The 26573-nt window shown below is 35.8% G+C and overlaps 1 protein-coding gene across 1 annotated transcript in view; it reads left to right on the forward strand.

The window, feature by feature from the left end:
* Positions 1–203: 203 nt before the first annotated feature.
* Positions 204–26573, forward strand: part of fab1 (1-phosphatidylinositol 3-phosphate 5-kinase fab1) — a 33201-nt gene continuing 6831 nt past the window's right edge. The window contains exons 1-21 of the mRNA XM_085959573.1: positions 204–764; positions 7220–7516; positions 9422–9600; positions 10650–10733; positions 11219–11346; positions 12242–12340; positions 12426–12491; positions 12593–12760; positions 13471–13700; positions 13890–14142; positions 14658–15078; positions 15606–15824; positions 16244–16445; positions 16847–16952; positions 18967–19141; positions 20435–20566; positions 21149–21254; positions 21628–21848; positions 22523–22641; positions 24827–25084; positions 25554–25619. Coding sequence (XP_085815699.1) covers positions 438–764; positions 7220–7516; positions 9422–9600; positions 10650–10733; positions 11219–11346; positions 12242–12340; positions 12426–12491; positions 12593–12760; positions 13471–13700; positions 13890–14142; positions 14658–15078; positions 15606–15824; positions 16244–16445; positions 16847–16952; positions 18967–19141; positions 20435–20566; positions 21149–21254; positions 21628–21848; positions 22523–22641; positions 24827–25084; positions 25554–25619 — 3856 coding nt within the window. The 5' untranslated portion in view covers positions 204–437. The remainder of the gene's footprint in view (positions 765–7219; positions 7517–9421; positions 9601–10649; positions 10734–11218; positions 11347–12241; positions 12341–12425; positions 12492–12592; positions 12761–13470; positions 13701–13889; positions 14143–14657; positions 15079–15605; positions 15825–16243; positions 16446–16846; positions 16953–18966; positions 19142–20434; positions 20567–21148; positions 21255–21627; positions 21849–22522; positions 22642–24826; positions 25085–25553; positions 25620–26573) is intronic.

Consider the following 26573-nt stretch of genomic DNA (forward strand, 5'->3'; position numbering starts at 1 on the left):
AAACGGGTTGTTGATATGATATTCGATATTCGAAGATGTTTGAGATTTGTTTTATTTAAATTTTAATATATTAAAAAATAAATCGTATTTCGAAGTGCAAACACACTATAAACTATAACATTATTATGTCTATAATGACGAAAACTTTCGTATACAATCGTTTAGAAAATCGACGAACTTTACACCGCGGTCCTCCTAAAAATGAATTCATATAATTTGACTATGGACGCATGAAACGTCAACTGGAACTGTCATTTATACGTCAAAAGTATTATTATTTTATATTTTATTGAGGCTTATAAATTTTTTTGACGGTGAATATTGATCAAGAATGCGAAAATACAATTGATATTTTTAAATTTATATAATACATTGTATTGTATTTTAGTGTTAGAGTAACATATACATAAGATCAAAGATTCTCCTAAATAAATGCAATGGACCGCAAACCGGAGTTTGCTTCTCAAATTACCGATTTCCCACCGCTAAGTCCGGAAGCCAACGAGTCAAGTGTTTCTGTTCTATTTTCAAAATTTTTCAAATTCGCTCGCAGTCCACCGAGCGAAGTGAGCGAAAATAATCAGGCCGATACGCCAAGCGATGGAACCTCTCAAGATGCAAGTTGGAAAGACATCCCACAAGACGAGAGCAAGGATCCTGAAGACCTCGGCGGAGCTTCACAATCCTCGGAAGAATTTCCCGAAGGCCGCAGCCTGCAGAATGTACTGAAGAGAATAAGTAGTTTGATTGCATTAAAGAGTGCGGTTTGTAACATTAACATTACTTACATTTTGCTTTGCTAGAATTTTAATTATTTTTAAGAGGGCGTATCTAATATTTTCTCAACCAGCATCATCTTATATCTAAGGTGGGTCCGCACATAAAAACTCGGCATAACTGCAGCTCGTCGATTTTGTCTATATGATTTAGTTGCCAATTACAACACGTGTTACTTTGTACAGTCGTACACTGTACAAGTTGTTTGTTGGAAAAACAGCTATTCACGTTTGCAACAAATTTGAAACTAGCTCCTGTATGAATTTTCTGGCAACAATTGCGTATAAATAAAAGTGTCGCTACACAAAAGTGCCGACAAAAGTCTCGGCAAAATCATTCGTCAAGTGTAAGCGGACACGTTTGTTGTCGTTGTGTGTTGCTATTTGACAGGTTGTGAAAATCGGTAAACGTCAAAATGCTCTGCGCGGTATAGTTTGTATTTTTTCTGACAGGTTCGCCAGTATCGTTCTATTGCGCATGCGCATAATATGTCGTGCAAGTTGCAGCTATCGCCTGAAAATTTAGAGGTCACAACTTTTTTGATCCATGCATGCAGTCTTGCAACTTACACGGTTATAAGTATTTACATTTGCATTTTATTGTTATGGTTGCGATAATATGTACCAGTAAATCCATGAACGTGTACACAGGCTATAATGTCAGTGTAGATACTGTATTCCATATCGTCGTAATTTTTTTTATAAAGGGGCCAAAATTCACATTTTAAAATGTAGAAATCGAAATGAACATATTATTTCAGAACAATTATGCTGAGAAATTACCTTCCAACAATTGAATTTCTGTATTATGTTTTTCTAATTCTTGAATTCACCCAATATTTCTGCATATCTTTTATTTTTCTTCTGCTCTAATATACAATCATGGTATCCATGTCTGATGGCATATTTTTGTTTTATGATATTTGGCTGATTTAAATATTCGACAATTGGGTTCTTTGACATTCGACTCTTTGATTTGTTAGTGTTATGAATTATTCATCATGAAAACTAGACATTGTATTAGGTTGATTGCAAATTTAATATCATTAGGTACCTACCTAATGAAAATGGTATACTTAGGTACTTATGTATTACCATTTTCGTTTTGTTGCCAGAGCACATAGACCTCCATGAAGGTTATATTATAAACAGATTTTTTCTGATGACTGAATTTCCCCATATGAGGAATGATTATTAGCCATTCGTCAAACCCAAGGAGTCTTTGCTCCTGATCAATCAATAAACAAATTTTGCCATACACCGGAACCCGCCACCCATTGCTTCAAATGTGAACACTCTACCACTACTCTACGGTGGGGGTCTTCGCATTTAAAACATTAACTATTTACTTATTTCCGACACCACCTGCCATAGACTCTACAGTATGTTTTATTTCTATTTCTTAAATCATTAATTAAAATGTACACATTTGAAATGGACATGACACTGCTACAATATCTTTCTATGTTCGTCAATATGAGGAAGATACATGCTTGCTTGAAAACCCTAACTGTTACGAAATTTGCATGTTACAAGGATCACGTGTCATGTAAAGGTCGAAAATTAATTGGGGTATCTTTGGGAGGTAAGTCTGAACAATCTGTCGACTTTGCAGGAAAGATATAATGTCCTTGTACCGTCTTTACTCATCCTAGATATTAACATTTCATAATTATAATTATATCAATGAATATAATATATATATATATTTATTCTTTTTAACACTGCAACAGGCCACGAGGTCCAATGACAGTAGTGTAGTGAAACATTAGTTTTCACAATAGAAGAGAAGCAATCACAAACACCCAGGCTATGAGAAAATCACATATATTATATTGTGACCTCACTGATAATTGAACTTGGGGACCCAGGATGAAAGGCTAGCACCTCACGCACTGGACTACGAGGGCCGTCTCCTAATATATTAATACCATTAAAAGGTATTATTGTAAATGTCTTTATTTTAAAAATTATGAGTCAATTAAAATGAAAAGTTGACTGAACATATTTTTTACTATATGTTATTTTTAAATAAATTTAATGCTGTACACAAATTGACAAAAGAATAATTCAAAAAATATTGCTATAACCACGAATATCTTGTGTATCTATTAAAATATGGCTCAACTGTCAATTTCTAATGACGACATTTACGATAATACCCTTTTATAGTAATAATGTACCTCTATGTGTATTTTATATGGTCATGCTATGTTGATTTGTAAGATGACAAAAGACTGGCCATTATAATGACATACATCTATGTATCCTACAAAGTCTACAGATTTTTCAGCCATCTTCCAAAGACACCGCAAACTCATTTTGCACCCAGCCCCTTCATAAAACATATAATGCATTATATTTCATAATTTTTTCATTTCTGAAACACACTCTATTTCATGAGGACTATTATTTTCTTTTTTGATGATTATAATATGTGGTTTCATTACATACTCTGCAATCATAATATTTTTTATACGGTTTATAAGAAGTTTGAAAAAAATATTCATCAGTCATCACCTATTCATATTTCATCTCTTTTGGTGGTATCTGTAAGCCGTGTAGTAAATTAATTTAGTTTTTCAAGTTGGTACTGACATTCTCAGTTCAAATTTGATATGGATTGTTCCAAAATTGAAATGATTTATAGAAATTTTAGGGGTTTTTTTTGTGTTCAAATAAAAGTTTTTCAGGAATATATTTTCACCATTCGGGTAAAAGTCACTATCAACAAAAACATAGTTTTGAGATAAAACTTTTGAAAATGGATTTAGAATCGATTGGTCAGATACAGTTTTTTCTTGCATTTAGTAACCTTGGCCTGTTAAAATAGTATTTTCTTTTGAATCCATTGCTATGTTTGACCCACAACCAGGGACGGCTCTAGTAAAGGAGCAAAGTGTGCACTGCACTCCCATCATCGATTAAATAAAAATATATAATATACAACCCCCATGTATTCCGAAAAATACGATATCGAAAACTTATACGAAATCAATCATTTTGAATTCCGCGCGCATTCGAGCAATAGTGATTTCGACGCGCAACGCCACCGTCTACCAATACACACGTAACTACACCAATGAGACGCGACTAATACACACATACCTCCATCGGTGAGACATGGCAAGGAGCAAAATTCAAAGTGTACCTTGAGTTTACACTATTTTTCACGCATACATTTAAAAATTCACAACAGCGGATGAGGCTAGTAGAATCAAAACCAACAAAGTTCTATAAGACTACATGAATCTTCGTTGGAAATGATGTTTTCCAAGTTAATTCTTCAGGAGGTTGCTTGTACCTAATGCCATAGCACACAAAGCTTAACTCGGCGTTCGGACAATAAAACCATACACTGGCCGATATAAATATTCCAACACAAGCGCTTAGGCCACGCGTCGAGATATAGTTGGAAGCCTAATTATTGATGACTAATGTCATGTCGATGCATGCCGTGCAAAAATAGAAATATATTCCCGACTTATTTATCAAACGGTTAGTTTAGTAAGTTTAGTTCAACGTACGCCGCTCCCGGTTTCACCGATTTCGCCGATATTACTCGTATTATGCTAACGTTGGTGGATTAATTTTTTTATTTTCATTTTGAGATTACCCTATTACTATTAGTGTTTCAATAGGTAGGTATCTTAAATTAGATGTACACACAGTTCAGTTCAGCTTGTTGATTTTTTTTAATCAGGTGGGTATTTCACAGAAACGCTGTTATTGAGAATAAATAGGTACTTAGGTGTAGAATTGTAGACGTAGGTGGGTGGGTAGCTTTTAACAATTAATTATCCTAGTGTTTGTCGTATTGAAGTAGGTACCTAGTTACATAGGACTTATAATATTTATTATTACGTTTATTTTGTACAGATAGGTAGGTAGGTATCTATTCAATAAGAAGGAAATGGAGCATAGGTACTGTCGTTGAATGAGAATTTTACAAGTGGAATTATTATTGTTCATCGTTATTTTAATGAGCGATTCACATCGAGACGGATGACAGTTTACATTGGCCGACATTATTAGCTCAGCCAGGTATTCATTCATTGAACGGTACCTACCTACCTATTTATAATTTTTCTTATTTGAAACGATAATGGGGCCCTATTTCGTGGTCGATTTGAGATTAGGTGGTACCTATTTTGATAGGTAAGTAAGTACGATAAAAAGGCCCCATTTCTTTCGTGGTCATTTTGAGATTAGGTAGGTATCATTAACCTTATCATTAGGTAGGTAACTGTGTAGGTAGTATGTCGATAACTACCCACTGTCCTATAGTTTAATGGGAATTAATTTTCCGAGTCGAATTCATGAAGCAATTATTATTCACATCGGCGCATCATCTATTCTATAGGTGGGTAAGTATAAAGACTGCTTTCGGATCACAATAAGTGCTAATACTTCGATACAACCCTACCTTGGATAGCTGCCGTAGCGGCAGAATGTCATCAATGGGAATTTAGAGCATAAATCGACGATTCAATGCAATAACGTCATCGTAGGTATCGTGACAATGCATTCATTAAACGAAGCTGCGATTTTATATGACAGATCACAGCACTGTCGTGTCGCGGGAACGTTCTGCGATTTGAATCTGACATGGGCTGATTTTAAAGAAAATACCGAAGATATTGATTTTTCCCACTCAATATCGACGTTTCGGCTTAAATATGTTCAATAAGCATGTCACTCATCATGTTAAATGTGCCGAAATTCCTTCGTTGCAAAGTTTATATATAATTTTTTGCAGTTCGACGTTTAACATAGGGGCAGATTGGCAATGCGCGGAGGTGACATTTATTTTTTATAACTTTTATTATAACTATCTTATTACTCGATGGACAACGTTAAAACTTTGGGGAATATGTAAATATGCATCGTCTAAAACATATCTACAATGCGGCTGCACGCAATGAATTTTTAAAAATCGGCGGTCACAGTTAGAGTTCCGTAAACAACGCGACCGAATTATGCCAAATTATCAGCTATGTTTCGCATTAATCATTTCAAAATCATACGTATATTTAAAATGTGTACTGAAGAGAGCTAGCCGCCTACCTAGCCGGCTGGCTTTATATTTTAGTAAATGAATTTTTTTAAATCGGGTAATTTAATACTTAATTATAAATAATGAATAATTATTATTAACGTGACAAATTTTAACTTAAAAATGAACTAATAGTCTTATACAGTAGAGAAGATTTCTACGTTACTGTTGGAGCATTATTGCTACTTCAACTTTTCACTAATAATAATTTACTGGAAGTATTTGGCAAAAGTGTTACCCTATTAAAAATAATTTGTACAATCCCGATGATTTCAGTAGGAAGTGAGCGTTGTTTCTCAACTTTAGAAAAGGTTAAGTCATTTTTGAGAAATACAATGACTCAAGACAGGCTAAATGCTCTTGCGATGTTAAGTATAGAAAAACAATTGATATCGTCAACACCAGACTTTAATGTTCGTGTTATCGACGTGTTTTCAAGATCGATGGAAGATGGGGACTTCTTGCATAAATAGGTGAGTTTTTTTGCACTCCCTCATATTCTTGTCACCGGCCGCCACTGCCCACAACTGATATTTCTGCTGATAGTGACTTTTGCCTGAACTGAGACAATATAATGATTCTTTTTAATTTCTGATTGGTACAAATTAATACATAGCTATTGTGTATAAAGTCGAACTTGGTTATTACGAGGAAGATGGGACCGACTGAATTTGTTCGTTATAAGCATTACTCGTTATATCGTTATATAACATTTTTTGCGCTTCGTTCTATTTAAGCATAGAACATAAAAAATCTGGAAACCATTGTAAAAATCCCCGAAACAAGCTTGGCATACATAAACTACAAAAGAAGTTGTTTATTGTAATGAACGCTGGTAGGTACCTGCTGACTTGACAAAGCTTGGATTTTTTACATGCAATTTCAACCATATGAGTGGATACTTATTCAATGTTGTCGGCGAAAACACCAATTAGGTACTTAGGCACTTAACTAGTGTCATAAACGTAATCCGATCCTGGCGGCATCCTGCCCGGTCGGATTTCATTGCTAAGGTTTGAAAATATTTTTAAACAATCAATACATGGAACAGTTTTAAGAAAATTTTTGACGATGTTTTTGCTCGGTATACCCGATAAGTAGCTCGTTATAAAAGTGAATAAATGTATGGAGAAAATCATAAACTAAAATGTCAACGAATGTTTCCTCATTACATCCGAGATCTCGCTATTTCCGTGATCGTAATAACCGAGTTCGACTGTATTATGAAAATCAACATAATATATAAAAAAAATATATTAGGCTTTGATACGTATTTAGTAAAAAAATAATGCCTCAACCAAAATAAAAATAGAGTGAAATATAAATTTGATACATTGAAGGATTTAAAAAGAGGATCATCGATACAATAATATTGTTATAATTTTAGAGTGGCCCCCGTTATGCGGATACAGAAAGGGCCCGTTATTGGATGCCGGACAGTGTGTCCCGAGAATGCTATGACTGTGGCGCACGGTTCGGGGCGTTCCGGCGCCGCCATCATTGCCGTGTGTGTGGGCAGATATTCTGCGCCAGGTGCTGCTCTCACCGCGTGCCAGGCCACGTATGCGGGTGCGCGGGAGGCCTGCGGGTCTGTACTTACTGCTGTCGAGTCGTTCTCGGCTATTTGGATGACGGGGGCACCGCTCTGTCGGCAGACCTGAGGGCTATCCAGGAAGGTCTGCAGGTAATGAATGTTTACCCATTGTCGTACATGTACAGATAATCCTGATTAGATAGAAGTGATCCAAAGATTAACTAGTTTAAGATGGTTCTAAGTAAATCCGTTTTGTGGAAAATAAAACAGTGAAGCAAGCTTTATAATTTATTCATTATTCTCCAGTGGAATATTAAAAACAGTAAACAAAGAAAGTTGATTCAAAAATATTTTACTATCGCTATGAATATAATATTTACAGAAACAATGTTCAAATTAGATTATTATAATAATATGTTTACTCGATTTGGATAACAAAGATGTTAGAATACATAACATTATTATCTGTACCTAACTAAATATACTGTACAAATACTGAATAACAATGACCAATATATTATTCTGTATATTATGTCTCAGGTCTAATGCTAGAACTAGAGGTTGTGATTGAGTAATCTCATAATGAGAATTCTCGAGAAATAATCAGAGAATGTCAATATCTCAAATATCGACAAATGAATTTTCCGAAATTTCGAGAATTCTCATTTCTTGAAAAATCATCAATTGATTCTCAAGTATTTGAGAAATTTTTACTAGGCAAAAGTTGAAACAAAAAAAGAAAACTGTCGACTGCAATCGGAATTTAAAAAATTTGTTATTAAAAAAATGAAAATTCCTCGATTTTGATTCGGAACAGGCTTTCTTAAATCATACAAATAGGTTTAGAGCAAATATTGTGTGTTCATTCATCTTTTTGAGAATGTTACTTTTCTCTTGAATTGACAATGTTTTTGTTTGCGGGTGTAAACAAAAAGAAAACTTATACAATCGAGTTATGTTGTCATTTCCCTCCATTTTCGAAAGTGGGAAGCACACTGTCACTTTGTTTCTTTGAATGGATTTTTGTCTGGATTCAGGACTTGGAGGTGGACAAATAACACACCGGAATTGTGATGGAAACGACGAGATGTATTTACGTTAATATATTCTAATGGTTTCATTTTTTCACAGTTACAAGTTCTTTTATATGGAGCGCAAGTTAACAGTGTTTACTTTCTGGCCGTCTGCTGCGTATTTCCCGCCATCTTGTGTTTCGCTTTCAACGAGAGCGTTGTCTAAAAACGGCGACGTTGCAAATATTTTTCAACGGTCGTGATTTACAGCATTGCCGGCTTTATTATTATTTATTTTCGTGATCAACCCTTACTATTTGTTGGATTTGATACCGACTCGGGCCTCTCCAGATACACAGAGACATCCCCAAATGGTGACCATTCGGGGGTGTAACAATGTATCCTTAGTTTTGGGCACTGTAGACATATTGTCTATAAATAGAACATACACATGCGTCTGGAATTCCTTTAAATGATTGCCTTGTATTGAATTAATGTAAATTTTAATGAATTATTTTAATTGAATTTTGAATATTTGAGACGTAGATTGCGCAAAATAAATACGTAATACCAGGAATTAAATGTACTAAAATGAAACGAGACTGCAGAAACTACACGCAAATAGCGGGAAAATGTGAATTCTGGGCATGTAAAATCGGAGTTCCTATGTATGTATATTGACCAGCTCAAGGTGGATAAATAGATAAATTTTAATACGTATCTCTCAACATATGAATCGCATTTCTTGGTGTAAAATATGTTGAAACACTATTTTAACATATAAGTTAGCTGGTCTTTTATTTCATTTATATTACACCGGCTGACAAGTATTTCTAGGATTAAAAGAAGGAACGTTTTAAAGTACTCTTAGTATTCTTACTTAGTCAAAATGGTCACAATATTACATAACCCCTTCTAGCATTAGGCCTCGGATGTAAACACTATTTTTTAGGGAGTGAGTAATTTTTGTATTCTCTATTAGTCAAAGTAGACTATATATTGTTTTAAGTAGGTGTTGAAAAGAAAGTTGTATCATCCGCAGGAAAAGAAACCAAAAGAAAGCGATGAAACCCTGGAGAAGAGTTTCTTATTGAGCGGTGGCATGGAAACCTCAACGGGAGTGTCTGGTGGCGCAGCTAATTCCATGGAACTGGGTTTGTCAGACTGCCTTCAGGACTCCTTCAGGGGATTATGCTTGGCATTACCTTTACAGCAACATAGGTTGGTTTAATACTCAACCCGTTTTTATGGATTGTTTTAGGTAAATGAAAGGTAAGTTACCTCACAGAGTGGAGGTTATATTGATAGACTTTTTCCGTAGAATGGTTGTAAGCTGTTCACCCAATTTATTGGATCCAGTGACGTCCCTAGGCAAAGTGCTGCCCTTAAACAGACTTTGAATCAACATTTTCACAAAACCTACTCTCAAAGATAGGTGCGTGGAGGTCTGTGGTGCCGACTGGTTTGGAGGGACCCTTGTAAAAATATTGTCCATGTGATAAACCACCATTACAATATATCGTCTCTGTTCTGGCAGAACACACTAACTGGAGAATACTAGTTTTGAGTAATTTGACTTTGAAGTTGTTAAAATGTTTGAAATGGTCTATCATGTGAGTTTATTAAGTAATCGTAAAAAGGATGACTTTAAAATAAAGACTGTTTATTTATTAAGAAGGTTTCCAGACGGTAAAGTTTGAAATAAGGAACATTATGGTATAACTAACTCAATATGTAATTTTTTTGAATTAGTGTCTTCTGCCAGAACAGTGACGATATATTGTAATGAGTATTGCAATACAACAATGTTAAGGATTTTTTATTATTTCTTAAACTAAGATATTGATATTTCCTAATGAAGCGACTGCTCATCTGCTTTATTGAAAACTGCCACTGCTTTCAAAAAAATTTTATTTGTTCCTTCATTCGCCGCCCTTTATAATGTGGTGCCCCTATGCAACGTATGTCACTGATTGGATTCTTCAAATCAAACAGGTGTAGTTTTTGCTATACACAGAATTCCCACACTTCAGGAACAGGCACCCTACCACTTCTCCACAATGGGGCTGTTTTAAAATACCTATTATTGCAAAATGTAACAGTATGTAACCATTTTATTTAAAGTAATTTAATAACCAAAATTCAAATGAAAAAGTGCAAAATAAAAAGCTGGACATTTTTACCAATTTCAAAATTTAAGGCCATCTTGCTATTTATCTGCTATCTCTAATAATCATAGATACTTACATTAAATTATTTTTATTACACAGGTATCGACTTATTAGATATCCAAACGTTTGGAGAGGGGGAGACATTCTTCAGTGGCTTATAGATCATGGCAGTTTATCCAACAGGTGAATTAGAAACATATTTAAAAATAAAAATTAACATTACAACAGGCCATGAAGTTCAATGGCAGTTGTGTGGTACAATATTTTCAATTTTATTCATTTCACGGCGCCTTAAAAATGTATAAGATTTTTTGGGTTTGCTTATCATTTTTAAAATTTCATTTGGAATGACAAATCAACAGCTTTTTTTAGCTCTTGTAACATTTTTTACCCATGTTCAACCAGTTTCCTCTTCAAAATATTTATGTTATCACCTAAAGAAAACAACCTCCAAAGCTTACACATTTTTCATTGTGATCTTACACGGCTGTGCTGTGTCAGGGGTTCCGAGAGAATTTGCGAAAGCTTGCAACCTGAATAGTATAACGAAACCGTTTAACGGACTTTAACATTTGTGTCATTCAGGTAACGGTGCCCTGAGATTTTACAAAGTGTTTTCAAGGTTCCGCCAAACTGTTTGCAATCACTGAATGGACTTTTGATTACAGGTTTCAAGCAACAGCTGTTTGCCAGGCCATGATTAGCGAAGGTCTCCTCGAGTGCGTTACAGAGCAACAAACTTTCACCGACTACGCCCTTTACAAGCCCGTCAATTTGCCACTCGTGGGGGATTCAAGTAATTAAATTATTAACTTAATTTAATATCGTATTGTAGTTTAATTGTCATCTCCGAGTCTATCACTTTTTATGAGTTCATGAATTCTTTTATAGTTTTTCCCCGATGTCTCAAATTAAAGTGATTGACAATTTATTAGCTATAAAGAATTTCTTTTATTTTCTTTCTTTATTTATATCTGATCCTTGGGTGGATCATATGGATACCACTTGGGGCCCTAAAAATCTTTGGAAAAATTATTTAAACTATTTAGAAAAATTGTTTCTGGGTTGCCGCAATTGACTTACTAATGAATGCGGCATCTGAAAAAATAAAAGGGCCTAAAAGTTCTAGTCTGCTTAAATATAGCCACATTCAATATTATACATTATATACTCAGTATCGTATGTTGCTGAAAAATGAATTTTATCTACATTGTAATAAGGTTGTATATTGGAAATTCGTATTAATATCTTTGGCAGTGTGATTTTGTACGTAAGGTTTAATTCTAGTATTAATCAATGGCCGCGTTCAAAACCGAAAAGTACTTTTTTGTAACAATACATGCTCACGAAATTAAACATGTTCTAGTTCGCCTCTAACCTACGAGAAACTAGAAGAAAAGCTTAGGCCTTGTCCACATGGCGCGTTTTGACTTGCGGGCATTCCAGGTACATGTGACCTCATTGAGTCATCCACATACACTTGCGCCGTGATGACTATCGCGCGTGGTCGAGGTACAGGTGACCTCATTGAGGTGTCGACATGCACTCGCGGTGAATCGCGGACAAGGCCTTAAGATAACATTAATTTCGTACATTATTTTTGGAATTTGGTCATCTATAAAGTAAAATGAATAATTATTTTTTTGTGGACTAATATGAACTTATATTAATTTGGTTTTCAAAACTTTCAGTGTCCAGCCAAAGTGTGATGACGGGAAGTACGTCATCGTACTGCCTCAACTTAAATGTAGCAGAAAATTCAGCACATCTTGTCAGAGGCCAGAGAAGTGGTAAATAAAACATTTAAATTTAACATACCTGCTATTTTTTGCAATACATATTATTTCTTAATTCACTTGAACAAATCCATTTTAGTTTCAGATGTCAACACTGATTCGCTGAATAGTGAAGTCGAAAATCCAATGCCTCTGCACACAATCGGTAAGCAGTTTACTGTATATCATAATACGAGAGAGTGAATTGAATGGGGGAATAAACTTTAAATGAATTTTTCTATAAGATGAAATTATCATTGTGTGCAGGAGTAGGAGGTGATTCCAACAGGACCTGCTGTACCTCTGTAATGGCAGCTGGGGCAGAGCATCTTCAGTTGCTGTTGGTGCAGGGCTTGGCTCGGGCAGGGCTCAATCTATCTTGGGCCGCTGTGCTGCTGCCCCTCTGTCAACAGGCTGCCAATATGATTCATCCAGGTAACATTATCAACAGATGCTAGAAACATCTGACGGTGACAGAAATAAAGCCCTTTATGGAGCCTAAATTAATGACTCAAACCTATATTGACCAAATGAAATCGAAGCTGGCCCATACCCTCACAGAGACACATCAGTATATTCTTAATGTACGAGATAAGAGCTTACCTTGGCATATGTAACGGTAGGCTTTTCATTTATCTGTTTTAAGACTGAAGACTATCCAGTAGTCGCGAAATGATCCATAATCCACCGGCGACATAAGTGTGTGACTGTAAAAAGCATAATACTATATGCTTTCTCACAACATGATGTTTCGTCTACTAAATTCAAAATAATCACTGATTTTTATCATTATTTTTTGTTTTGTTTATGTTTATGTTATGTTTTGTCGTGCGTCGTTTGCACAATCTGCGCGTCGCATAGTCACGATCTTTTTAGACCATGCCTCAGCTGAAGTATAGCCTTAATATTTAACGATGTTTTTTTTTTTTTTGACTCACTTTGAAATTTGAATTCGGCGGCGTATATAGATGCCAGATGTTAATGTGCAGCAAATTATTTCACGTGTTTCAATTGTAATAGTAAGTGAGTGGTAGGCACTGTAGAATTCGGAGGATTTCGGATCATTTCAGAAATAAGATAATATATTGTTATTTTCTTTTTGATCTTTGTTTGTATATGAATGAATTATTGACGCATGGTTTTAGATGTCACGGCTATTGAATGGGACGTGCGTCGCTGTGTTCGAGTGAAGCGTGTGCCGGGTGGCGAGATGCGTGAGTCGAGGGCGTTAAGTGGTGTGGTATTTAGCAAGAATGTGGCTCACCGCAGCATGCCGGCTAGGCTGACCGCACCTAGGCTACTTCTGCTAAGATGCTCATTGGTTTACCAGCGAGTCGAGGGAAAATTGGTCTCCCTGGAACCAGTCATCATGCAGGTAAAATAATATGTACAGACAAATATGTTGACACTTTCTAAAAATGTAGAGTACATTGTACACCTCCTCGAAAGGCTGATAATTTCTTCATTGCCATATAGAACCAGTGACTATCACGAATAATGGATATGCTCAGGTGTACTTGACAGAGCTTATAATGAGATTCTTTTCCGTTGCATGCCTTTTTAGGAACAAGAGTACTTGCGTCACTGTTGTGCACGCATAGTGGCGCTGCAGCCGGATGTGGTTCTGGTGCAAGGTAGCGTGTCGCGGTTGGCACAAGATGAGCTGCGCAAGAGCGGGGTGACATTGGTGCTCAACGTGCGCCCCTCTGTGCTGCAACGCCTGGCAAGGACCACCTCTGCAGATATTGTTACCAGCGTTGACGCCCACATCGGCCGCCCCAAACTTGGAGTCTGCAAAGCCTTCTATCTGCTCAATTGTGAGTTGACAATCTTTCATTTCATAAAAGCCACACTGGTTCAAGTAATCTCATTAAATTTCATAAATTCATACAAATTTTGTTTAGTGGTTTACAGCGCATAGTTTGGATACCACTCTCATATAAGATATACTTTTGGTGGTGGTGTACACCCAATGAGTTGTCAGCCCATTGGTATAGGGTGGTTTGCAGTCAATGAGGTTTTATATTACTATTGTTCAGCTAATGTTATGGTAAATCAAAACTAGAAATGGGTTCTGTACGAATTTGTGCGTATGGGTGTATATTGAGTAATAGATAAATTTTATGAATTAAAAGTTTGTTTTCTGCCAACTAGTTTTCAACCCACCATTTTCCATTTAGGCATTAAACCAATAAATTGCGGCATCAAATTCATCGCATAGCTCTTCTACTTTTTTCTTTCCCCGAACGGCACCTCCAAGAATCCCTGTCGGTTGTGTCTTCACATGTCATTGCAACATTCCCATAATCACATTGAATGTTTATTTCATTAGACGACTCCAAAACTCTGATGGTCCTGGAAGGCTACGCGAGCGACTTGAAAGCGTGCAGCATCATTCTGCGCGGAGCCACCTTGGAGGAACTGAGCCGTGTCAAAAGGGTGGCGAGCCTTATCCTCCTGGCCGCCTACAACTGGCGCTTGGAGAGCTCCCTCCTGGGAGACATGGGGGCCACTCTGCCAGTCTCCAGTGCCTCCCTCATGTTCACCGATAATTCCAAAGACAACTCACCTGCCAATAATGAATCTCAAACCATCTCGGAGAAGATCCTCCAAGGGACCGCAGTTAATGATGATACTGATAGTGGTATAGAGTTTTCTGTGAAGAGTGTAACACCTATTATCAAAGTAGAAAAGGGAGAAAGTGTCACCGATCTGAAACCAAATGGAGATCTTTCTGGCAAGGAGCATAAATTGTGAGTTTGATTTCATGTTTTAAAACTATGATGGAAAATTCGAATTAGTCAAACTTCTATATATCTTTATGGTCAGTATTAGACTATCAAAAATCTTTTTTGTGGAATATTTTATAGTGTAATAGATATGTAAAGATCTTTTATAAAATGTGGAAATGAACTATAAAAAAAGATCTGTAATTGCGGCCCTCGTAGTCCAGTGCATAAGGTACTGGCATCTCATCCGGAGGCTTCAGACTTGTTTGGCGGTGAGGTGATAATGCACGATTTTCACAAAGCCTGGGTGTTTATGTGATTCTTTCACTTTTACTACTGCAATACTGTTTCACTTTACTTCTGCCATTAGACCGCATGGCTATAATAAATTACATGTTCTTCTTTCATAATGATAATAATTTTTGTCATTATTTATTTTGACTAAGTATTCGTTACATGTTTAGGAATGAATCTTTCTAATCTATTAAATTAAGATCCACAGTGCTTGTGCATTTGACAATGATGAATGTATACTTGCTTATTCGTCACAGATCGATAGCTATTACGGATCCACTGACGACTGAGCAGCATGCCAAGAGCAGCAAGCGTGGCGAGGGCGAGCGAGGCCTCAGCTGCGGCATCACTGTGGACGATTTCAGCGACCCTCTGAGAGCGCCCACGCACCATCTCACCGCTGACGATGAGGTCTTCCTGCCTGTCATGCAGGGCGGTCATGTTCACGATTCTGACTCTGATACTTTGAGGAACAGGTACATAAATGAAAAATAATACATCACGCACAAAATCACACTCATCACCATTGTTGACTTGATCCAGTCTGGATTTTGGCAGATTCCTGAGAAAGTTTTATATAAAAATATTTTATGAGATATGATTATTTATTCTCTGTATCGAAATACATTTTGACTAAATAACATGCAAATTTGACAGTTGTGGTATTCTAACTCACGACCCACGGGTTTAGAAATACATGTTTTGTCACTAGTCCAACATGGACGCTATTTATATATTTATTATGTCTTACAATACTGGAATACCACTTTATTCATTGATCCTGAAGTCCTGGGGTTGAAATCTATATTGTAATATACTCACTATTGTAAACTAAGAAATGCGTGTACAGTAACTTTTTCATATGGTGACCTTAATCGTCATGATAATGTTCCAGATGGAGCACAGACGAGGCAGTACTGTCAATGTCGCCGCATGTACGAATCTGTGCTCCGTACTTGGAAAGCGAAGCGGGTCGCCGCTGTCCACTACGGCCCTTCTATCGACAGCCGCTCTTTCCGGGTAGGGCTCCGGCGCCACCCACACCGCGCCACAGAAGACACAGTATTAAACCTCGCCCCGAGGACTTGAGCTTCAAGGTTAGTACTGTCATCTATTCTAAAATATAGGTTCTCATCAAAAAACTTGATTCTCAACATCATTCAAATGCAAAATATTTTATTACGCAAGCTGATTTATTACTATTATTTTTTATGATTGATGACAAAGCTATTACTACCTAATTCTCTTTTAATTTCTAATTATATATGTTCCAACATTTTCAACAAACATTTTGATGTACATATATTATAACCTATATAAGGGAGGCTTACCTCTTTCCATCACTCGAAGGAGCTTTAATCGTTCACAAATATTATTGTAGTAATCAGTTTAAAAACCGCCATACTGTGGGAGTTCGTGTGTTCCGTCTGGCGATAAATAATGGAAAAGAAACCGAATTACCGATGTGCTTACTGATATTTTTCATTTATCCATTTAGGAAGCACATCCCTTTGTGACGCAAGCTTTAATCCAAGGCTCGGAGGGCACCAAAGTACAAGCTCTCTTGGCAAATTATCGTGCCACTGGAAGCAGGCTACGACATGGTAAGCTTTAAAAAAATAATACATTTTTTCATCCAACTATTTTTTTTATCGTAGGTATATGAAATTTTGAGCTGTGTAAACTAGGAAAATTATATAATATTAAAATTATAATATCCAATTATTGATATTAGAAAATTTGATATACATTTTTTAGGTTTTTTTCTTAGGAAACCATGAAAATATAATTTCTATATCTTATAAAAGTCACATTTTTATCAGCTGTTTAGTTATGTTTACAGATTTTAAAAAAATCACATTCCATGAATGCTGAAAACGTGGGGATCCAGTGCTGCATTGTTTTAAACATACAAAATTAGCAGTCCAATTATAATTTAGAGGTAAAAGACTGCTCAAACTGCTGTCTTGTATAATTGTCCAAAAGTGACTTCTTGACTCTTGATATTACTAGGTTTAGGATTCTTAGGTATTTAAATATTTTTTTTGAGCGGCCCCACAACCGAATATCAAAAATATCTATCCGTATCAGACAATTTTGAAACATTTAAGCCCTATTTGTTAGCACCTATTTTTAAATATTTTTGGATCATTACATATTTTTACATATCTATTCTGGGTTTAAGCACATATTTTCACATAAACACAAAATTTCAATGTTCCTGGACCAATTAAATAGTGTTTTAAATAAAAATACTGGACTTCAAACTTCTCTTCTTCTTCTTTCTCGGCACTACATCCCGGGGCGGAATTTGGCCTCCTCTACAATTGTCCTCCACACGCTCCTTTCCCTGGCTGCTCCTCTCCAGTCTCCAGCCCTCCCCTCTCCAGTCCTCTTCGATACAGTCAGTCCACCTCTTCTTTGGTCTGCCCCTGGACCGTTTCCACTGTGGGATCCACTTGGTCATGATTTTTGGCGTCCTGTGCTCAGCCATTCTCTCAACGTGTCCAGCCCACCTAAGTCTTTGGGATCGACAGAATTTCACCACCGTTTCATGTTTTATTAACTCTTCTAACTCGTGGACTTCAAACACTGCAGAATATTAAAGCTGTTTTGGAAAATCCATCAGATTCCTCAGATTTTTTCTACTTCAGAAATAGTTTCATTTACATACGCAATAATAACATCTGTAGAAGTGGAAAGAAGTTTTTCCGTGTATAAAAATTTGCTAAGATCAAATCGTCCAAGATTCACTTTCGAAAATTTGAAGCATTATTTTATTATTTATTGTAATAAAGCATATTTTTGTGAATAAATAATAAATTAAACTATTGAAATATATATGATTTATTGTAATAGGTACTTATTAAAATTTTTAGCACCTATTTTTGTTTTTTAGCACATATTTATGAAATTTTAATAACATATTTTCATATTATATCTACATATTTTAGGTACATATTAATCATTTTTTAGTACCTAAAAATCCTAAGCCTAGTTATTGCGGTAAAACCTTGATACATTATTACGGACGAAATATCCGGTCAAATGTGATGATTGTTAAAAACATCTTATTAATGTTATACATGTTTAAATCCAAATGTCTAATAAATAACATTTATTGACTGTTCGTCAGATAACTAAATTCAACTATATTACTCGCAGTTTCGTAATTTTAGAGAGTTGATTATAAAAAAACAGCAGGCTTCAAAAGTGCAAACAAAACTTGATTCCTTTTTCAAAACAGAATTATCGAAAGCAAGTGTGTCGACATCGAACATTAACGTCACTCCACAACGGATGTGTCTGGATATATCATCCCAAGACGAATAAACAGGATTTTGTTTATATTTTTATACAATGGACTTTCCCCTTACTCGCATTAGTCCGTTATATCAAGGTTCTACTGTAATTTAAATTATTGTTGAGAAACACACTCTCCATTATACATATTAAATTTAGTGTGTCAGATTTCTAAATATACTGTTTGTATAAAACCTGCAAAAGCAGAGGGCATAGGTCTGGTCGGTGATCTTCTAAGTGTAGGTAATATAATTTATCACATTCAAGAAGTATACTCATATTTTTTTTATTTGATATACTTATTTTTCTTTGTAGAGAATGTTGCATTGAAGAAGTCCCCGAAGGTGTCGACAGCCGACTCGGCCAAGTCTTCAACGGTGTCAACTCAAGCGGATCCCCTGGACCCTGAGCAGCATCAGAGAATGTATTTGCTCTTCTACAGCTATAGCACCCGATCTGCAAACGCGCCCGACTTCTGTATCAATCCTTGGTGAGATTATTATTTAAGTTTATACATGAAATGTTTTGCAGGTTTGAAAGAAAAATTATTCACTGTATTTACGGGACGGCAACAATTAACAAAGAAAATACAATGGTGAATTCTACAATCTGTATGAATATTGACAAGGAACGGGACTTTCTTTATATTATTACTCTGAAAGTAGAACGCAGAAGTAGAGATAGGTCAAAAATTCGCTGCTAGATGGACCTATAGGTAAATCATTCACTGCAACAAGGGTATGGCAAAAGTGATTCGCTATATTCGATATAGTATTGGTATCGCTTGCTAGCATTGAAACAGTCATTGTAGCAAATGATACCAATACATCTGTGAATCATCAATGGTGCAACTGTAGAATGATTTACCTACACAAGTGGTGGCGAACCTATGGCACGCGAGATGATTTTGCTTGGCATACGATTGTTTTATGTTGAAGAGATAAAATAGTAATAGTATTGCATTGTATGAAAAATAGCAGGCTCCAAGAAAAGCATTATGTTTACTTTAAATTGCACAGATCGGTCCTTAGGTTTTATGCGACACACATAATGATATTATCACACTGACCTCATCAGGTGGTGGAAGAAGTCGCGCCGTGAACCTCAGATTTTGACTGATTTACAATCATTTTACAATGCTTGATACCACTGTAGCGAGAAAGTGCCTTATCTGATCGGAGCATTCTGGCGTCAATTTGTGCTTAAAGAACCTAACTAAGTACATAATACAGTAATTCTAATCCCTATAAAAAAAACTGCTCAGCACGTCAGACAGTCAAAAAATATTATGTATTTGGGAAATTTTGGCACATATACGTAAAAAGGTTCACCAACTCTGACATATACCAATGACTGCCATATACCAGGTATATCAAACTGGAAAGTGGCTACTGTAGACAGGGATAGATGGTATGATTCCACCCTGTGTTATCGCTTTCCTGATGATGGTTATTTTATGCAGGTGGACAGGGAGTTGTGTTCTAACGAGACTCATCTATTCATTGACAGATCTGAGATGGTTTTTTTGCGGCAGATTAAAGACCTTGATCAGTATTACTGAATATGTTCATCACAATTGCAACCAGGTTTTCTTCCATTGCAAGGCATAGACCTTCTTGTATTGTCCACTCTTCCAAGATTGAAGTTGTCCTCCAACTTAATGGCGGATGACTTTGGGTATTTTATTCTTCAGCGGTGTTCACTTCTGTACAAATTTAGTCCTATTTTTGATGCTTACCTTTTGTAATGCTGCCGTACCATAATGAATAATATTTTTTTTCAGGATTGTACGAATGGAGATGTATGGAATCAACGATATTCCTCTAGGTTTGTTTCTGGAGAGACATTGCTTTGCTCAGCAGAACCCGTGCACATCCGGCACCTGTCAGATTCCTCTTGTCCAACATGTCAGGAAGTATGTTAATCTACAATGTATATTTTAAATAAAGATTCCATAGAAAATAGACATGCGATTACAAACAGCTTATTTTAATAGATCACATCAAAATGTTGTAGAAATGTTAAATTACTCTAAAGAGATCTATCATGTAAGTTTGATTAGTGATGTGCAATTGTCAAAGCCTGAAAAGATCATTGTTTTGACATGTTAAACATTTGGCATTGTCTTGTTCAGATGGTTCAGATTGTTCAGATATGCACGTGAGATTCACCATGTATTCGGATGCGATTCCATTATGATAAGAATCGATCGACCGGATTTGATGTTATTTGGTCAAATGATGTGAGCCTGTGATTACTGTGTTCGTTTATTTACTAACATTAAGTTATACAATTACAAACACAACATACATAAATCAAAAGGCAAACAGGGATCAGGTACATAGATATATTACTAGGTTAGTTTGCAATTAAAGGCAGGGGAATCACTTTGTGAGTGACAGTAGAAATTGTGTCATCAATGACTCTAATTAATCAATTTGTACTGTCTTTGTTTAAAAATAAACGTAATATTTTCGTATTCTTATATTTATAATAGATTTGTGCATGGTGATGGTTGTATAATGGTGACATGTGGAACGGTGGAAAGCAGTGCCACCCGTGGGGCACCCCAGCGGCTGCCGGTTGACGAAGAAGGAAAACAGGTCATTTCATAATTATAAAATATTATATTTGGACTTATTTTTAACTAGATATTGCTTGAGACTTTCACGGTTATTTGTTATTGGGCTGCACCATAAATTCTTTCTTCTTCTTTATACAACGACAGTATCTTGATAAGGTCAGACCCAAAGAGTTTGAAATAATGGAGGAGACTATCATTTCCAGAACATTTTTAGTATGGATGAATTGTTAAGTATAGAAAAGTTAATATCCTCTATTTTGACCGTAGTGTTTTTTTTTTGTGTAAATAATTTGCGAACGCCTTGATTTTGATTCTCTTGTGTATAATTTGAAATGTCTACTATGAATAAAATGTTGTAAAATAATGTTTGCTTGTTTTTAAATATCCTACAGAGCGTAATGTGGTGGTGCCGCTGCACCTGTTGTACCGAGGGCGGTGGAGGGGGAGGGGGTGGAGCTTGTCTGAGACCTCCCTCCCTCGCCCTTTCGCTGGCCAAATACTTGGAGCTGCGTCTGCATGCCCCGAGATATGCGCGAGCAAAGTCCTGTCATCATTCCATCAATCAAGAGCATGCTCATTACTTTGCCTGTGGCAACACCACTGCTTGTTTCAGGTGGGTACCTTTTTTATTCAATTTTACTAATACCTATTGAAAGACTGGAGTAAATTTCTTTTGGTGGTTATCTAGACCCTATTTTTTGTTTTAGTCACCTTCTCAGAATTGTTAGAATATCCGAAGGTGCTATGTTTGATGTGAGGAATACATATTTTATGACAATTAACAATTGGGAAAGGAACATCTGCATTAGATGAATTTGAGTCATATTTTACATATACATATATAATATATGATGTAATAAAAATGCGATAGGATAATTTACTTAGGCTGAAATGCATAAAATGATACGTATAATATAATATAATACATAATAGTTAAAAAATATTCCACTATTCGAAGAATACTTTTTATCTATTATGGTTTGGTTTAGGCGGGGTTTAATGAATTTAAAAATACTATCCAACAACATCTGCAATTTGTATTCTTATTTCTGACAAAGTTTTCTTGTGCACTATTTATGTCGGATCTTAATAGCCTACCTCACCAATCAGTATCGGAACTACATGGTACAAGAGTCCGCAGTGCGGGGTGCCCAGTTTTAAATTCAAATAGTTGACTGAGAAAGTTTAGTCTGCCTTATTTATGTCAAATTTTAACAGTCTACGTACACCCCTTCCCAATTTTGTGTGCAAGATTTGTGATATCTTCATGTTTTTGCAACCAAACAGGTACAGCAAAATAAAGTCTTGGGACATATGCCTTCCACCAGCAAGCATAGCAACTCATCACAACACGAAAGCCACACGAATGTGCCTCATCAATCAAGTCAAAGATCTTGTATTAAAAGGTCAGTAGAATGGAATAATATGGAACTATTAGATATAATACTGTTGAGGTGAAGTTACCGTGAAGCCCTGACTGGCTTATCAACATTGACTTATACATGGCACAGCCTTACATGAAAAATTTCAATAATAAAGTGAAACACATTTGTAGAGTAGTTCAAAGACATGAATGTGAATTTGCAATATACACCCTTATTGCAATGTAAGTAGAATTCGTTTTTCAACCACACACAATATACAATGATATTTATATGTGACATTATTTAAGTAGAACGTTAGCATAATAAGACAACAATTCTGTAAAGACATGAATGTGAATCAATTAAACTCATTGAAATGTATGTAGAATTACATTCATCTGTAGTCACCTGTTTACAAAATATTCAAATGTTGATGACTCAGATGTCTATAAGCAGGGTCGCATATTCTTCAGATGCTGTGTCCATTAGTAAGTCAATGCTTGTCATTTATAATTAAATAGATATAAGTAAACATTGATTTTTATATTTTTTTTATCAAGTGCCAGTGTCAATTTTATTGATTTATGATAATTTAATTAATAATTATTAGCAAATAAAAAGACGGCAAACCAACATTTTTGACTACTGTATTGTGAGCTATTAGTTTCGCAAAGTGCTGCACCTCAGGTTATAGTTGTCCGTGTCTATACATATTAAGGTTTGACCCTAACCTTGATTTACAGGAGGACCTCGACTTTCGCACATAATTGGTTCCTGAAAGTGTGTGCGAATGTTAAATGTACGAAAGTAGAGGGAAGTAAAAAAATATTTAAATTGTGTGTATTTTAAAATATTTATTTATCAAGTAAATATAAGATGTTTAAGAGGCGTTTAAGAGACATGTTTAAGTGGGGTTTGCGGGTGTTTCCCTTAAAAAGTTATCAAGAGTTAACTGTTTGCCACTCTTCTTTTTCTTATTTTAAATAAAATATTTTAAATGGTAAATTATTAACTTTACAATATTGCTTAACTGCTGGCATGAAATTTAAAGTGAACCAATCTTTAAATATTAACGCAGTAACCCTGGCTTTTTTATTTGATTACCAAATGTCTGGAAGTAATTCTTTATCTTTCCCTTTCAATGCTCTGGGATTTTCTGGTTGATAAATTAACATTTGCATCAATTTTAAATAACCAGCTAAGTTTCCAATAAGAAGCAATGTCAATCGGTTTTTAGAAGGTTTATGCCCAGGGGCAACTGATTCTTCCTTAGATAAGAATGTACGACTAGGCATTTTTCCAAAATAAACCTGTCTCATCTACATTAAATATTTGGCTAGAGAAATATTCTCCAACTTCAATAATTTTGGATAATGAGGAAATAAATTCTTTTGCAGCATCTCTATCCGCATCAGCCGATTCTCCAGTGAATTTAATATAAACCAACCGTTACTTGCTTGAAAATCGTGTTAGAATCTTCTTTTAATCTAGCCTTCCGATCTTTGTGCAAACTAAGAGCCTTCGCTTGAATAATTGAAATACTCAGAGGGACATCTTTTTGATGTTGGTCATCAATCCATGATGACAAAGATTTTTCCATTTCATCCATAACTATGCCGTGTCTTTTGGAAACAATCTTTAAAGATATATTTCCACAATTATCACAACATATCGTAGACCTGTTTGTATCATACGAACGTCCGATTGATGCAAAAGATTCACCGCTATCAGAACGTCGAATAATTTCCATCTTTGTCTCGATCGTGTAAAGTTTGTGAGTCCTTGATTTCTTTTTGTTCGTATCAACACTGCAGTTTTTCCGTTTCTCACTCACTAAACCTATCCTAGCTAGTTCACAAGCAAAGTGACGGGTGTGAGCAGGATGCAAGTAATGCAAGAAATGCACTTGCTTGTGTGCGAGCGAGAGGGGGTATCTTTATCCCACAGCGCAACGTTTTAAAAAAACGAGTTTTTTTAAATGTGCGAAATAGCGAATTGTGCGAAAGTCAAACGTTCGAAAGTCGAGGTCCGCCTGTATATTACAAAGTTGGTAACCATTACTTGATGGAATTTGAAACATTGCATATAGCAAAGTTATAAGGAATTGTTTATAAGAATAGTGATTGTGTTCGATTTCCACTCGGTCGAAAAAAACATGTTTCTGAGGTTTTTCAAAATTATGTTTTTTATGTATTTTTATATGAAAGTCCTGATATTTGATCTTCAGAGAATGAAGTGTTCGGCAACATTGGAGACGGAGAGTCAGACAAGGAACACGCTCTGTTCAAACAACACGTCGAGCAAATTCAGTTAAATCTGACTTCGACCTCTGTGCAAGAGCAGTGCACCAATGCTGGCGTAGTGCGATGGCTTTGGAGCATCTCCGACGCCCTCATCGTCGGGGAGAAGATGCTTCAGGATGCTCACGATAAATGGACAGCCCAAACATCAGCTAAAAGTGGTTTTAAATTACCGCAAGATATTGGTGAGTTAAACAGATTTTGAGGTTACTTTTTGGTGTGTTATTATGAAACAATATTTAATAGGCATTACACTAGCTATCGACTGTGAAATTTAATAATATAATTTATATTATTAATAATATGTAAATTGGAATTATTATACCAAGTAAATGCTATCGTAATTAATAGATTTTTGGTGATTGTATTGTATAGCCACCCATTTTTCTTTCTTTTGACTATGTCCGATCATTTGGGCCTCCACAGAGTGGAGGTTTGTATTGACAGATGTTTTTTATACGAGAAATGGATATCAGCCACTTGCTCAACCTATTAGGTCCATACTCTGACTCCAAACACAAATTGAAAAACAATATTTGTATTTGCCAGACCCAGGATTCGAACCTGGGACCCTCGACATTATAAGCCGACGCTTAAGCCACCTGACATGTATTAAATATTGATATAAATTAATCGACTTGTCTTTTCTTTCAGTTGACGGAAAAGTAGAATCAGACGATTCCAGCCAGCCCGACTTCCATGCCGTGGATTGCGCCGCAGGTAGGTATCTTCACGAGCACAAGTTTAAAATCCACTTTTGACATAATATTATCATCTCCTGTTAGTCACACTGTCTGAAGGCCAATTCTTGAATGAAGCAGTATTACCGGTTGCGCAACCTAAGCGCAAACCTGCTACAACGAAGTATATAAAATGTCGACCGGTGGTGTCGAGTACAGTATGCAATTTAACTATACACGCTTTGCCGATAGAGGCGCTGGTAACTCTCCATTTGACTTTGACATATTATTTAACGTCAAAAATTTGTACATAGTGAGCAGGCTGTTATTCTATTTTTTCTATCTTTTACACAACTATTACCGCTGAAAGTATTAGTTTGTGTTTAAATTCTCACTTAAATATTTATTGTGATTTTGTAATACAGAAACACACATTGTGTGACACAACGGAAATTCCGTGTTGTAATATTGTTATATTGGAGACCTAACTGATTAATTGGCTACGTACTTCAACAATTCACAAACGGTTCGTTTTGGCATGTTTACTTTCTATCTTACTCTAACGCATGGATATAAGGTATAAGCATGCTGAATGCTTTCTCACTCGCACGAATGCATTTCGTTCGAAGCTTTATACACAAAATATCTCCTGTAAAACTAAAAATTTTACGTGCTTCATTAATGCTTCATTAAAGCGGTGTTTTTTACTGCTTCATTCAAGAATTGGCCTTCTGTCATCATTAAATGTAACATTCGCCGTAAATGGCAACCGGACAGCATTAATGACATGCTCTGGATAAATACATATTAGTACCGTGTTTATTATTGTAACATCTAGTCCGTAATTTTGTAGCAGTGTATTTTTTTATGCTTTTTGGTTATACTTATAAAATTTTATTTTTCCCCGCTTTCACCAATCTTCAATCTTAATTTTTTTTTGAATTTTTCCTTGTACTATTTATTCTACACCAATCTCTCAGTGTAGATGTTGTTT

The sequence above is a fragment of the Rhyacophila brunnea genome, unplaced genomic scaffold, assembly GCF_057557595.1.
Source record: "Rhyacophila brunnea isolate RB1 unplaced genomic scaffold, BYU_Rbru_1.0 scaffold_9, whole genome shotgun sequence".
Taxonomy (NCBI): domain Eukaryota; kingdom Metazoa; phylum Arthropoda; class Insecta; order Trichoptera; family Rhyacophilidae; genus Rhyacophila; species Rhyacophila brunnea.